Source organism: Gopherus flavomarginatus, chromosome 1 (assembly GCF_025201925.1).
Source record: "Gopherus flavomarginatus isolate rGopFla2 chromosome 1, rGopFla2.mat.asm, whole genome shotgun sequence".
Taxonomy (NCBI): domain Eukaryota; kingdom Metazoa; phylum Chordata; order Testudines; family Testudinidae; genus Gopherus; species Gopherus flavomarginatus.
The window spans coordinates 58,371,735-58,387,552 of record NC_066617.1 but is presented as its reverse complement, the minus strand read 5'-3'; the positions used below and the strand labels follow the sequence as shown (position 1 = coordinate 58,387,552).

Genomic DNA, 15,818 nt, shown 5'->3' with positions numbered 1-15,818 from the left:
GAGTATTCACCCACGAAAGCTCATGCTCCAAAACGTCTGTTAGTCTATAAGGTGCCACAGGATTCTTCGCTGATTTAACATTCTTTAAAGAGCTACATACTTAAGTGTGGAGAAAACATGCAAGAAAAGCAGCAAGTAAGTCTGATGATGAATAACACATTACATTTATATGGTGTCTAATCTGATGTAGCATCCCAGCCATCTTGTTTTTATAAGGAAATGTTACAAAAGTAATCTGTGAGTAGTCTTTAAAACCCTAAACATCAGGTCTCAATGTTTTAAAAAAAATTACTCCAGTTTGTATTTCTTATATGCTTTGATGCCAATTTCAGAAATGATGGTGATAAAGAAAATTATCTTCTTCAATGCCTCCCAAATAAGAGCTTGTTGATAAATGTAATTTATTATTTGAATGTCAATAGTGTACTCAAAATATAGAGGAGGTAGTGCTTACTCAAAGGAGATCAATCTGAATAGAGAAGTAATACAATTCTGACACAATGCAGTAGATCACCAGAGGATGCATTTGAGTGTTTTAATGCTTGCATTTTTGTTTTACTTGTTCTAAATAAGTTGCAACACTGACAACAGATTTAAAGTGAACAACAAAACAGAGATAAGACACTTGAGGGGTGGACATTGCTTGAATTGATAACTGGTATATTAAGTTTTATTCAAGAGATGTCCACCCCTCAAGTGTGATTTAGACTGGCTGCACCACTTTGTTCCCCTTAGGTTAAACAAGTATTATTTTTTTTGCTTGTGTCATGATGCCTGGATCTTGAATCCAGGCCCGCAAGGTCTATGAGAGCAGCCATGCTCCGATCTTCCACCCAATAGCCTGCTGGCAATAGCTTGCCTGAAACTCATGAAGCCCAGTCTCAGTGCGAGGCTCCGCCCTTGTGTGCCGATTGGCAGAGTCCCAGAGTGGTTGACTGGCCCTACTTAAGCCAGAAGTAGGAACAGGAAGTTGCTCAAACTGGGCCCCACCCTGCTCTCGACAGTGTGTCTTGTACTTCTCAGCCCTGATACCCAGAGGTACTGACTTTGTGGGAAAAAATAGGAGGTGCTCAGCACCCACAGGGCTGGATTAATCTTTACTGGGCCCCGCCCCCCACCCTCACTCAGCCTCTTCCCCCGAGGCCCCACACACCGCTCAGCCTCTTCCAGGGGCCCCACCTGCCACTCCTTCCCGTCCCCACTTGACCTCTTGGCCTTTTTCAAGTTGTAGTCACAATCTAATGCTTTGAAACTTTCAGCAGGAAGAGGTATATTAGGGTCACAGACTGTTAATATATTATAAATAAACTTGCTGACGGCCCAGCAAGTCTACTAAAAAGCAATCAATTACCGACACCTAATTAAAAAAAATAAAATCTCACTCCATAGACTAGATACAATGTACAGGCCACATGTATACAAAATATCACAGGGCTTGATGAACCCTTGAAGGCAAACTATCTCGTGGAATACCATTCCTAACATATACATTAGGCTTAAGATTTGGTGGCCCTGAAAGAACATATGGGCTGAAGCTATATTAGAAATAGTCACTCTCCCATGCCACCCAAAAGATTAAATCACAAAACTGTACCAATGACATATAGAAAACTCTATTTTAAAGTGTTCCAACAGTAAGAATATTGTAAAGGTGTGAATAATATTGTGCAGAGTACAGGAAACCCTGCAAAATCCTACTGTCTGGCATTTTATCATTTGCCAACATCTGAGATCTCATTTGACAATAAACTTTATTTTGATATGTTACGTTCAGTTTCAGGATCAAGCTTAAGGCCCCTGTTCTCTTGAATAGTAGAGACAAGACACACAGAGATATGCCAGACATTAAAAACTGACAAAATATTTCAGCCCAGGAATAACATTCATCTCCTTGTCATCTGCCATGAAGACTGATAATTATGAATGTACTTATGATATTACATGACCATCCAAAAACAAAATTAAAAAATACTCCTTGCCCTGAGCAAGTAGAATTTTGCAAGTCTGGATGTGGTGATGAAGGAAATTGCCTTTCAGTAGCTACCTCAAAGCAACAGAGCAGAACCAGAGGAAGCCAGACATCCTAGCTTCATAGTATAATGAATTGACACTAACAAACCAAAGTTTTGCCATTAATTTTTTTGGGAGGTGTATCAGTAGACTCTACTGGTCATGCCTTTCTATTCTGATGTTATTTGGAATATAAACCTAGAGTAGGGGTACTTGGTTCAGTCTCTCATGTATGATAATATTATTATACCACTTCAATGCTCAGAGATTTTTCCTTTATAGCTAACCTTAAGCATAAACCTTCATAATGTGTATGCTATACTTGTTTCCTAGAGAGTTTGAAGGAATAATAGAATTTAAGGATTTTATTGCTGTAATGGCTATATTAAGTTAGCAAATTGTCAGACAAATCAAATGTTATTTTGTTTAAAAAAAATTCATATCTGTAAAAGTCCATCTGCCTTTCCTTTTGTTCTACTGCTGACAAGACTACTTGAGAAGCAACTGAGTATCTCACTAAATACCCTGTTCAAACTTATCTGGTTTCCAGTTTGTTGAAAATGGAGAAATTTTGCTGACTCCTGTAAAGAAAGTTAAAACATCACACAACAGCCAAAACACCAATACACTGATCAACAGAAAGACAGAGCCATATACACCTTGTGACACTAGTTACCAATACCAGTAAGTTACAAAAAGTGCAGGCTGAGAATATGTGATGGGAGGGTGAAATAAGATAAAAGGTAGCCCAGGTCAACTGAACAACCACTAAATCTCCAAGATTCACTAAGAAGGCGGGGGAGGACATAAAGTAGACAGCAGAGACTGATACCTGAGGTTTTATGTTGCCAAATACATACGGTGTACCCTGTAATCAGAATAATTTAGAAAATGTTCTTTAAATTCTATTTAACTGCAACAACTCAAAAGCTAAATTTAAAAGTGATTTTGATTTCTCTCTTCTCCAGATATTCAGATATAGAAGAAAATAGTTTACCTACTTTGTTCTTTTTTGTAGAGTTTTGTAAATGTTTGTGTTTACTTTTAGAGACCTCAAATAGGTAGCTGAAATTCTAATTTCAGAACTGAGAACAAAATGAGTTTTGCAAACAGACTGCATGTCATTAACTACACTGTTTTCTTTTTAATTAATGTCCCAATAAGTATCTAATAGGCAGCTGCTTCTAATTTATATTTTCAATAATGTTTAAACTTTTGCTTAAATCTTTGCATCCAGCAACAGCATTGTTTCTTACTGCTCTATGTAAGCCCTTGAGTTCACAATCTCAGCACCTCAGTCCACTTTTAAAATTTGATAGAGAAAGTAAAAAAAAAAAAACAAACAAACAAAAAACAATTATTTCCAGCAAATTGTATAGCCTCAATAAAACCTGGAAGAATCTGAATGGTCCATGTTTAACTGCATACTAAATATATTGAATACTTATGTACAGCAGATTATCTACTTGAAGTACTTCCCAGGGAATATCAACCTGATTCTATACAAGAGCCATGTTGGCAGACTCTATCGTCCATGTTAACTTCATGGGACTCACAAATTCACAAGGTCTGCCCAGGCAGATCCATTTGCAGGATCAGTACCTTAAATGATAGTCCACAGTATGATCTCTGAACATGGAATTAAATGGTAAGAAAAAAACTGAATGAAAAGATTCAGCTTTAATAAGTACTATTTTTTAAAATAAGTACAAGCCCCATATTTAAACAATACAGCATATACTTACGTCAGAATGAATTCTTGGTGGGAGTCGCTCTCTTGGAAGTCTTTCATACTCATATCGCCCTTCAGACCACATTTCATCTCTTCTATATGCCACTAAAGATAAAAATTCAAACAGACAAAAATATACGTATTATGCACAAGTAAGAAGCAAAAAGTATCAAAATAAGAAGTCTCCTACTTCTCCTAATATAACATACTATGCACAGAAAGAAAAAGCATTCTTTTTGAAAGGGCTTAATTAACACTGGACACTGTCCAGCTAAAAAAATGAAAATGAGTATTGTCCATTGTTTCATTAAAAAGTATTAGACTGGAAACCTGATGACATCATTGCTCTAAGCCTCCAAAATACAAGACTGTAAACTATTTTGAAAACTTGGTAAATATGAATATTTTCATAAAAGTTTGATATACCAGCCTGTCAAAAACCTAATTATTTACTATTCTGACAAGCATTTACTTTCTCCATACCTGAACTGTGAATGTTGCAATTTGGAACGAAAATAGTCTTTACTGAGACAAAGGGTTTTGCTAGGCTGAAAAAAATCTTGGTTTGACTTTCATAAAGTTGTGAATTGTACAGTTCAAAAAAGACCCACTGCATGCGTAGCAATAATTAGGAAAGTGAATACATGTTGATTCAATTAAATTATAGGGCTTATTCATGTGATACACAGGACAGCAGCACTAGGGTAGCCAACTTTCTAATGTCTGAAAACCGGGCCTTCTGCCCCACTTCTTGCCCCGAGGCTCTGCCCACAGCTCCACCTCTTCACACAAGGCCCCATCCCCTGCTTGCTCCTCTTCTTCCCACTCCTCCTGTTGCTCACGGCTCTCCCCCGCCAACTCCAGTGTGAGCAGCCCCAAGGGACTTGCAAACCCCAGCTGAAGCAAGCTGCCTGGAAGTGAAGGTCAGAAGAGCACTGTGGACTGTGCAGGAGCAACCAGGCAGCCCTGTGCCTCCCTCTGCACTGCCTGCCAGTAGCCCCCTTCCTCATCTGATTGAGCCCTCCCCACCCCAGAGCTGCTTGAGAGTGTAGCTAGGGGAAGCGGCATTTGACAGGGCAGCTTGCCTACCTTCCTTCCTGGGGAACTTTCCATGCTCACTGAGAGCCCCTACGCCACTCGCCATAGGTGCCCGCTCTCTGTCTTCCACCGCAGCCCTGGAAACCACACTCCTGAGAGGCTGAGCTTGTGCATGTGTGCTGACACGGGAGCTGCACTTCAGGCCCCGGCAACAGGCTGTCACTCCCGCAGTAACCAGACTTCTAGTATCCAGTCAGTACATCTGACCAGACACTGCTAGTTTCCCTGTTCAACCATACTTTCAAAAACCAGACACCTAGGAACCCTAAGCAGCACCAGTCCACTATATACCGCTTACAAACTCCACTTATACAAAAGCCTTCCCCACCAACCCTGCACATAAATGTTTCTGCAACATTAAGATTGCACAGTTAAAATCACAGCCAGGAAATGCAAAAAGTAATTCACTCCACTTTCTAATAAGGTTGAGCAATTCCAAAATATTACATTTCAATTTCCATGTAGCCTTTCTATGGATCAGTTTAGTCATCTGTAAAATTACAAATGCATGATACAGAACTCAGAAGAGAGCTGTGAAGCTTAGCATGTTTAATGTGTTTTTAAAAATTGTGGTCTTTGAGAGAATGCAAAATCTCTTTTTCTTGGAATTAAATTAATCAGAATTTCTACTCTTAAATAATCTGTATAAAGTGAATCCAGGTTGGAGTACAACCATTACTGTAATAAGAAAACCTCACAATCCAGCATGTAACATAATTCACCAAACTAGATCCAGCAGGAAGTGGCAAAAAATGACAAAAATGGAAAACCCCAATCTGAAATGTATTTTGGGATGAATACAGAAATACAAAAGAAAGACATCAATTAAATAAGAGTTTGCTAAAATTACATTTAAATTCTTTTCCTCTTGGGTAATGGTAGTTCCAACTATTAAAACTGAATGGTCCATGGGGGGAAAAAACAGCCATAGGAGACGACAGCCTACCTATGACTCCCACAGTACAGATCCTGTACAAAGTCTTTAATGTGGAGAGTCTTTGATAAAGAAAGTAAGGAGCAGGACATGTCAAAAAGAGACAAACCCACCAACATTTGGAAGGTCAGGACCTACGAAACTTTCTGGTATAACCTCATACTAGGAAAAACACCAAACAAAACCAAACCAAAAAGCAACTATACTCAGGATTTTTAAAGAGTGATGACAAAAATCTGGTAAGCTTATTTATTGCACTATTTCTTAACTGTTACCACAAGTTTAGCTATATATATTTATATATAACCACAAGTACTAGTTTAGCTATATATATTTTGCAAAAGAGCACAAACAAAACCTTTATATCTGTATCACTTACTTTTGTGTCTATTTTATCAACCAGTATTTGAAGTCCCATTCAATTAGTTCCTAAGAAATTAAAAACAAAAATACATTAGCAAAAAACAAAAAAAACATCAAAATACAGAACAAAAAAATCACCAACCCTACACATTAAAAATACAATACTTTTGCTTTCTCACTATTACTTTTCACTAAGAAAATTAATCCATTCTTTTTAAAATCCAAATCCTAAAATGATGAACAAAAAGAGATCCAGTGCAGAATGGTCCACTATCCTACACCAATACGAGATGTAGCCAGTTAACTCAAAAATACCTAATTTCAATGTCTCGACCTTCCACAGCCAATTAGTCTAGTCACTTGACCTATCTGCAATATTACTGCATTTTGGCTGCTTTAATCTGATTAGAAAGACAGAAATAAGAACCAGTAACATGTGACCAACCAGCACTCTAGACTACCAGCAGCTCACGAGGCACAGCTTAAGAACCATTAGTCCAACAGTAGATCTCAATCTTTGGGGTCCAACCCCATTTTAATGGGGTCATCAGGGCTGCCACTAGACTTGTTCAGGCCCAGGACTGAAGCCTGAGCCCGACCACCCAGGGCTTAGGCCAAAGCCTGAGCCCCGCTGCCTGGGACTGAAGCCGAAGGCCCACTGCCCGGGGCTCAGGCTTCGGTTTCAGCCCTGGATGGCGGGACTCAGGATACAGCCCCCCACATCTGGGGCTGAAGCCCTCAGGCTTGGGCTCAGGCTTCGATCCCCCTTCTCGGGGTTATGTACAGTGAAACCCCGCTATAACGTGACGTTTGGGGTCCAAAAACTTCGATCACGCTAAATGCGGGGTCGCGGTACAGTGGGGTTTGTCAGTACTTCTCAACGCAGTGCATTGATGTGCGTCGCCTAGTGCCCCTAGTGCCCAGCAGAGGAGAAGAACCTCGGCTCCCTGCCTGCCGGGGACAGAGAACTCCAGAGCTATGGACGCCGGTTCTCTCTGTCCCCGGCAGGCAGGGAGCCAAGGCTCCTCTTGAAGCCGGAGAGAAGCCGCGGCCCCGCACCTGCCGGGGACGGAGAGCACCAGCGCCTGCAGCCCCGGAGTTCTCTGTCTCCAGCAGGCAGGGAGCAGCGGCTCCTCTTGAAGCCGGAGCGAAGCCGTGGCCCCGCACCTGCCGGGGACGGAGAGCACCAGCGCCTGCAGCCCCGGAGTTCTCTGTCCCCAGCAGGCGGGGAGCAGAGGCTCCTCTTGAAGCCGGAGAGAAGCTGTGGCCCCGCACCTGCCGGGGACGGAGAGCACCAGCGCCTGCAGCCCCGGAGTTCTCTGTCCCCAGCAGGCAGGGAGCCGCGGCTCCTCTTGAAGCCGGAGCGAAGCTGCAGGCCCGCACCTGCTGGGAAAGAGACCACCGGAGCCTGCAGCCCTGGAGTTCTCTGTCCCCGGCAGGTGCGGGGCTGCAGCTTCTCTCCCCTGCCATGGTGTTGGGGATCATTGGTACAGTACCGTACTGTATTATACCTTAAAGGGGAGCCAACCTGTGATAGCGTTATATACGATTTCACGTTATGGCGGGGCAAGTTATTGCGAGGTTTGACTGTAGTAATCTTTGTGGTCGCAGTTCAATGAAGTTTGAGAACCCAACATAAATTTTCCCTTTACATAAATTTTCCCTAAACTAACTCCCTAGGAGACAGCACTTTCCCCAGCTGTATGAAGTATTTGTACGCTATTACAATTTCCACCATTTGAGCCAGTCTACATTATAATTACAAATGAGTCAGCGGACCTATTTACAACTTCGTTTCATTTTAGAACATAGATGAGATTTTAACCAAGTTCCATAATCAGGACACGTCCAAAAATTTGGCCCATTTACAGAACTTAGTTAAGAGCCTGTCTACTCTACTAAATAGAACTGTGCTGTAACTAGGTCTACTCTGATTTGGTTGTAACTGAACTGGATAGGCCCTTTGTCATCCTCTCTCTAAACTTTTCACATTGTCAAATTCCATAAGGTGCTTAGCACCCTCATCGCTCTTTGAAATCACTAGATTCCCAGATATCCTCTTTGTTGTAGTGGTTAACATTAGAGGGTTGTACACTTTGTTGTTTCTATAGGCTGTGTGCGTTACACCCATCAGAGGCTCTTGCATTCCTCCCTTTCCCTCCACAAGCTCCCTGTGTTCCACCATCCTATTCCTGCCATTTCAGGGACTCCTTGCAACCCCATCCCTCCTCTCATGCTAGCGAATCCATGTGTTCCCCATGTCTACCTTTCAATTTTTCCAATTTTCACCAAAATCCATAAGGTTCTGGTCACTGATGCTTAAACAATTCCCTGAAATTTTGGAATTGATCAGATGTAGCATTCAAAAGTTATTGGATTACAAACAAATGCCATCAAATTGAGTGGAAGGCCTTCCTTTGCTTGATCATTTAAGCCGCTCCTGGCACTCAGAGGTGTGTGGTTAGCAGTAAGCATTTAATGCCACTTGCTTGATGTATCTTTTGGCATCTGAAGAAGTGAGCTGTAGCTCACGTAAGCTCATGCTGAAATAAATTTGTTAGTCTCTAAGGTGCCACAAGTACTCTTGTTCTTTTTGCTTGATGCTGTGACCCAAAAATCCACTCGCCTGTAGTCTTATCAGTTTTCACTGCTGCTGCTTTAAACAGGGTGGGCAGTAGTGAAAGTGGTAAGAATTATCATAAATATTCTGCTGCTGCTTAAGAATGCTTTGAGCAGAAGCTATCTACAGCGTAGCAGCCCTCAAAAAGAGAGGCCAAGAAAGGAATACAGAAAGAGGAACTCACTGTGAGCAACCAGGTTGAATGAATGATAGAGTGCAGATACATATATATGTGATGTCCATCACATCAATGAGGAAACTTCGGGGAGACAACGAGTAACAGGCACACTTTCCACCGACTCTCACAAGAGTGAATAGGCTCTGCAAGTGGAGTGGGGAAATTGAGAGAATGCTTCCTCTGTCACCCAGCAACAGAGGGAGCTAAATACAGACACACACTACACAGAGTCTACTATGAAAAATTGAACCTGCAAGCAGTCAGGGAGATATCCTTTTCTTTCCACTCACAGAGGAAAGTATCAAAGAACACTGCCTTTTCACCTGGGCATTGTCCCTATTCCTGTTTCTGGATAGTAGTTTTAATCCTACAGCTTTTAGGTATCTGGAGAAATGTCCACATCGTAGACTACCTGTGACTGGATAGGAATGAGCAGGCAGATAAATAAACTGAAGGGATAAGACAGAACAGGGAAGTGCAATATAGACAAGCAAATAACGAGGAAAGAGAAAATTAGAGGAAGCAGTGAATACACTGCAGAAAAAAAACAGAAAAAAGGATGAGAGACTTAAGACAACTCAAGAAAAGCACACTATGATCTACTATAGGGAAGAAGGGCAGGGGGGAAATGAAGAAGTCAGGATTAGAAAGATGCAACATCAAAAGCAAGAGAAGTGTAGTAAGTTCTACTTTTACAAAATCATTAAATAGAAAGTTCACTTGCAACATGGCACCACTGAATACAATACACACAGCTGTTCTATTCCTTTAAATATTTACAGCCTGATGCAGAGACAAAGAAGAATTTCCCATTTAAAGGGACTGAATTTGAAGGGAGCATTACCCTAATATCTTTCCTACAGTCGCTGACAGAATTAATGATTACATAAATTCTGTCATCTTTTTATTTCCTCCACCAGCTTCATTAGTGGATTCATGTCTCATTTTCAAATAACAATTGCTTGTACATTGTAGTATTCTTGTCCTTGAAAATTCTCTGTTGCACAAGCTAAAGTCCTATCAGCATTTATAAAGTGATTATCAATGTGGTATATACCGGCTGTACATGCATTAAAAAAAAAGTCAAGAATCATTAAAAAGAAAAAGATGCCAAGAATCATCATTAAAATCTACTCATGGTTGAGAACGTTATGAAGCAAATTGATTTAATTAGGCTGATAAAGATACACAAAGCAGTGTTAGACACTTTATGAAAATTTCAGAACAGAACTATTTTAAATTTTCATCACAAAAACTACTTAATTTATTCAACAATTTATATATACAATCATAAAATTAAACAGCATAATTTATTTTGAGTTCCAAAGGAAATGGAAAAAAAAAACTTCTATTGACTTCAGAGGAAGTAAAATTGAGTCTTTATCTCTTTTGTAATTGAAATATTTTGTATTTATATTGAAGTTTTCCTTTAAAGGAAATATTCTGTTCCAAGTAGCTCCAATTGTAGAAGAAGCCACAGGTCTATGTATCTAGGTATTTCTAATGCACCAATTACTGTGATATCTGAATGATAGTTAGGCTAAAGTTTACAGAATAGTGACTAACAAAGTCTAAACTTGCTTTACCTTTTGCTCATCCAGCATAAAAAAGTAATTCTACGTAGTCCAACCTCCCAGTCAATTTTAAGTGTAATGTCTTTATAAGGTCTAGCACAAAAACTGTGCTGTATGAGCATTATTAAGGAAAAAACAATTTTGAATTAAAAGTTAATAGGCTGCAATAGTTTTATTACAAAAGAAAAATGGTCTTCCTAAGGGTTATTTAAAGCATTCACGTGCTGAAGTGATGTGCACTAATATGCATTTGTAAACAAACAGCTGAAGACTACAATTTCCAAATAAGAGCTAACTTTACGTTCCTATGTGTGGGATTTTCTAATGACTCAAGGTGGCCAATCTATTTTGTTTATCAAAAAGAAGGTTAAGGAGTGACTTGATCACAATCTAAGTATCTACATGGGGAACAGAAATTTGATAATAGATGGCTCTCAAATTTAGCAGAAAAAGATATATCAGGATCCAATGGCTGGAAGTTGAAGCTAGACAAATTCAAACTAGAAATAAGGCACTTTTATTTTTATTTTTTAAAAACCATAAGGGTAATTAACCATTGGAGCAACTTACCAAGGGTTGTGGTGCATTCTCCATCACTGATCATTTAAAAATATAGATTGTATGTTACCACAAAAGATATTTTCTAGTTCAACCACAGTTATTGGACTTGGAGCCTGAATTAATTCAAGGAAGTCCTTTGATCTGTGTTATAAAGGTGTTCAGATTAGATGATCACCATGTTCCCTTCTGGCCTTAAATCTATGAATGAACAAAGATTTAAGAAGATGAAATGAGATTGTCAAAAATGCACAAGAACATAGGCATTTCAGAAAATTCTTAATTATCTAAATACAGACTGGCTCCTATTTTTAAAAATTTAGCAAAAAACTTCATTCATATGAAGGCAGATCCTACATTTTTTTGGGCTCCTGCACAAATAATATCTGTTGACATTTGGAAAGTTTCCAATCAACAGATACTGGATTGGCTTATTTGGAATCCTGCTTTAACAACAAATGCCAACCATGAAATTCTCCAAATCAGTGGGGCTACTCACATTAGTAAGGATTTGATGAATCAGACCCTAAGACTGTAATACTATAATCAGAATTAACTGTCCTCTCAGTATAATAAAATTTCTCTCAAAGTTGGATACTGTATATTTTGTCTTGTATCCAAACATATGTGATAGATATTGACTGTGCTGCATTTACTAATAGAGAACTTTGACCTCCATACTTTTTCTACTAAAGTATACTTTTGGGTTTCTGAAACCTTATTATCCAGATCCCATTATTTCTGGATAACACAGATGTTCAGATAGTAGAGTAGAGACCCCCTGCCAGGAAAGGCCATCCTGCTACTGAATGGCTACTGTGACAGTGCAGGGAGCGCTCCACAGCTCCACTGTCCATGGGAATAAGTGAGTGGGGCCATGACTGCGGAGTTGAAGAGGACTCCCTGAACTGCCTCTGGGCCAGTGACACCTGATCTCTGCAAGTGCAAGGTGTAGAGAAGGTTACTGTTCTGACCAGGAATCTCTGCTCTCCCCCATCAGGACCACAGCCTCCCCCCTGTCCTTTGCGCGTGCAGTAATCCTGGGGGGTAGGAGCATGTAGCATGTATAAAGATGATGTTTGCTTATTTCTTATAGTAATATGTTGTAATTTAAGTAGACCCAAAAATCTATTTCCTAAAAACAGGTTTGACAATAGTCAAGAGAGGCATGGTAAAGTATGAATAAAGTGAAGTGAGACAATTCAGAGACAAGTTAAGGCACAACCCCAGTTCATATTGTAAACATGTTTTGGTCCTAATTGGTTTTTACAAATGTTTTAAATAAAATGTTAATATTTTGGAAAATGCTACCTATAATGCTAGTTACTGGTCTGGCATTGAGGCAGATGTTAAGACGATGCTTAATGTTAAACAGACAATGAGAAAGTAGAAAATATTTAATTACAATTAACGTTCATTAATTAAGTGGCATTATTATAGTTGATTATAAAAAGGGTAGTGGGCTGATTTTAGATAGGCACGCCAATCCTCCATCAAGGTACCACTAACAAAGAATTATATCCACACTCCTCATCCAGAGGCTGAAAGATATGCATGCATCTTTTCACCTCAGAATGCAAGTAAAAATGCAGTGCATGATCATACTGCAATGCCTGTTTGCTTAAACTATTTTATATTAAATAAAATCCTTAATTTTATCATTCACTGATCATTCACAGTACTCCACTAACTTAAATGATCTGTAACAATCCTGGAGGCTCAAACCTTAAGGAATTCAGTTTGGTTTTATTCCTTATGTTTAAACGAGTAATTGGAAACACATAAATCAAAGGTTACAAGAGGCAACAGAGGAAGCCCTCTGCAGCCCCACCGTTATGGGAGCGAGCAGGGCTGTGACAGCAGAGCTGAGGAGGGCTCCCTGTGCTGCTGCTCCTGCCCTCTCAATTATATGAGCTCCCAATTATCCAAATAAAATCCATGTCCACCCATGCTAGTCGGATAATTGGCGGTAAACTCTACTGTGCTACTTAGGCCTTGTCTACTCCTAAAACTGAGATCAACCTAATTACATTGCTCAAGGCTGTGAAAAATTTCACACCCTCTGGGATATAGTTAGGTGGACCTAACTGTATATGCAGTTGACAGAAAACATTCTTCCATTGACCTACTTACTGCCTCTTGGAGAGGTGCATTACCTACTTTAATGGAAAAACTCTCATCAATGCAGAAAGCATCTACATTACCATGCTACAGTAGTGAAGACACACCCTTATTTATTTACTGTATCAGTTTATATTGCCTCTGGGTCAGTGGTGATTGCTTTTGCTGAAGTATTCTCTCAGCTAATGGTGTTTCACCATAGGTGGGAGACTAATTCTATTAATACTGTATAACATAAGCTGCCCCTTTGTGGATTGCTGCCAAGAATCAGAGCAAGCGGATCATCACAGCAATAGGTCTTGCTTTGTGCTAGTGCAACAGACCTAATAAAAATGGTTTCCTTCTCCTCAAAATAGAGTAGGATTATGTGGCTCACTTGGAAGTTTTAGGTTTTCCTTAATTTTTATTCCAGCTTTTCCTCTTCTCAGTAACATGAATAAGATGGAGGGGTTGAGACACATGAGTGACAGCCATCATTAACTTTTGCAATAGTAATCTTTTCTCTATGGGTTTATTGTTGAAGGACCATGTTACAGCAGGAACCCTAGAATTCTCCTTTTATAGCACAAGGTGGGGAGTTATCTTCTCATTAGAGTGATGGCACTTGACATTTTGTCACCCTCTCCTTCTTTTGTATTAGTCTTCAGCTGGTAGGTTTAGTCCTCTACCTATTATGTGCATTGGTAAAAATTTTAAATATGAATACTATATGTTTGTAAGTAGGTGGCTGGGAAAAAGAGATTGGGTAAATTTTGAAGAGAGAAGTATGGTGCTGAAGGAAAGAGATCTGAAGATAAGTAGAAGAAAGGAGAGGGGAAATCGCTACCTCCTCCCCTGCATAAAAACATAGGGAAAGAGATGAGGGAGGAGAAGAGAGAAGAAACAATGAAAATAATTCATGGAAAGATACATCATGATTAAGGATATGATTTTGGCACAGGTATTTTTATTAAATAGACAGGACCTAGGCAATAAGTCAATAAATCACAAATGTACACAGGGCAGCATTAGGAGCTAGCAAATGAGACAACTGCAAAGCTAAGTTATGGGCACTGGGGCTCGGGCTTTGGCTTCAGCCCAAGCCCCACCTGGCAGGGCTGAAGCCTGAGCCGAAGAAGAGGACATCTGTTAAAGTTACAGAATCCGTGATCTCCCTGACCAAATCATATCCTTGATCATAACCTAATACAGGAAAGAAAGGGAAAGCATGGAGTGGAGGTAGAAAGATAAAAATACGGAAAAAGGGAGAAAAATTACATTTTTAAAGATGTATTAAATAGAAAACTGATTGACAATGTTACAGTTAAATACAGTAAACAGTACAAAACTGTTTTATTCCTTCATCTTACAGGAGTTATGATCTGGGGTAAGTGGCTTGGGTGGATGGCGGCACATTTATTTTTCTCCTGATTATCGAGCATTGGGTATATTTTTCAATTCCTGATGTTTATTCTGGTAAACAGACAGCCGTCTGTCTTTTGACAACTGCAAGCAGCGTGACAAAGAGGAAAAATAAATTTAGCCACCTCACCTATTCCACGGAGACTAAACCTTCCATTATAGTTATGATTTTTCCACCTTCTTGTACAAAAACCAAACAGTTTTGCCCATAATATATGGATAATTTTGGGAAGATATCCCCATCTGGGATTGCATTCACTGCTCTCTAATCCAGAAACTGAATAGAGGCATTATCCCAGATTTTTAAGTCATTCTCATCCTGGTACCCTTTCTCAAGTTCTGTGGCCACTGAAAATATCAGTGGGAAGGCAGTGCTGCTGTACTAGAAGGATCTCCCCATCAAACTCTCTGCACTTCCTTGTTTGTAGAATAATGGGCAGATATTACATTTGGACAACTTCATGATACTTCAGACCCTCATACCTGATGCAAACTCTCCATCATGAACTTTAAGTTCCTTGAATGTAGTTTTCTTTGCAGTTCTCTCCAAGCAAGAGTGAATGATTGGGTACGTCAATCTGGGAAACCCACACACAAGATGATTCACTGGCAAAGAACTTTGTTAACTCCGAGGTAATGTTGCCCGGTGGTATATGGTGCCCTTGCAAAACATCAAGTTCAGCAAAATTCAAAACTTCTGAAAATTAGGAAACACAGAGTTAAGGTACATACTCACGCAACCTTAACTCTGCCACCTATGGAGCTGGCAATAGACATTTGGAATTATCTGCATGCACTGCAGCTGCATTCACTGATGGGTTTAACTGTATTGAATAGGTTTCAGAGTGGTAGTTGTGTTAGTCTGTATCAGCAAAAAGAATGAGGAATATTTGTGGCACCTTAGAGACTAACAAATTTATTTGAGCATAAGCTTTCATGGGCAAAAACCGACTTCATCAGATGCATGCAGTGGAAAATATAGTAGGAAGATATATATACACAGAGAACATGAAAAAGTGGGTGTTGCCATATCAACTTCTGATTTGTGTCCATTAATTCTTTTGAGTAGAGACTGTCAAACCAAAGAATAAATGGACACAAATCAGACGCCAAGAATTATAACATTAAAAAACCAGTCAGAGAACACTTCAGCCTCCCTGGTCACTCAATTACAGATCTCAAAGTCGCAATACTCAAACAAAAAAACTTCAGAGACAGACTCCAACGAG

General features: G+C 39.7%; 1 protein-coding gene across 17 annotated transcripts in view; it reads right to left on the bottom strand.

Annotated features, from left to right (window-relative positions):
* Positions 1 to 15,818, bottom strand: part of PPHLN1 (periphilin 1) — a 125,503-nt gene that overhangs the window by 99,887 nt on the left and 9,798 nt on the right. For 4 of the 17 annotated variants that reach the window (XM_050936292.1, XM_050936301.1, XM_050936299.1 and 1 more), the window contains exons 2-5: positions 6,154 to 6,203; positions 3,756 to 3,847; positions 2,843 to 2,878; positions 2,535 to 2,591 (exon numbers count right to left, since the gene is read on the bottom strand). In XM_050936292.1, the coding sequence (XP_050792249.1) occupies positions 2,535 to 2,591; positions 2,843 to 2,878; positions 3,756 to 3,847; position 6,154 (186 nt within the window). In that variant the 5' untranslated portion in view covers positions 6,155 to 6,203. Of the gene's footprint in view, positions 1 to 2,534; positions 2,592 to 2,842; positions 2,879 to 3,755; positions 3,848 to 6,153; positions 6,204 to 8,985; positions 9,011 to 11,079; positions 11,269 to 15,072; positions 15,287 to 15,818 lie in introns of those variants that run through there. The other 13 variants (XM_050936304.1, XM_050936300.1, XM_050936303.1 and 10 more) reach the window with 10 other exon arrangements.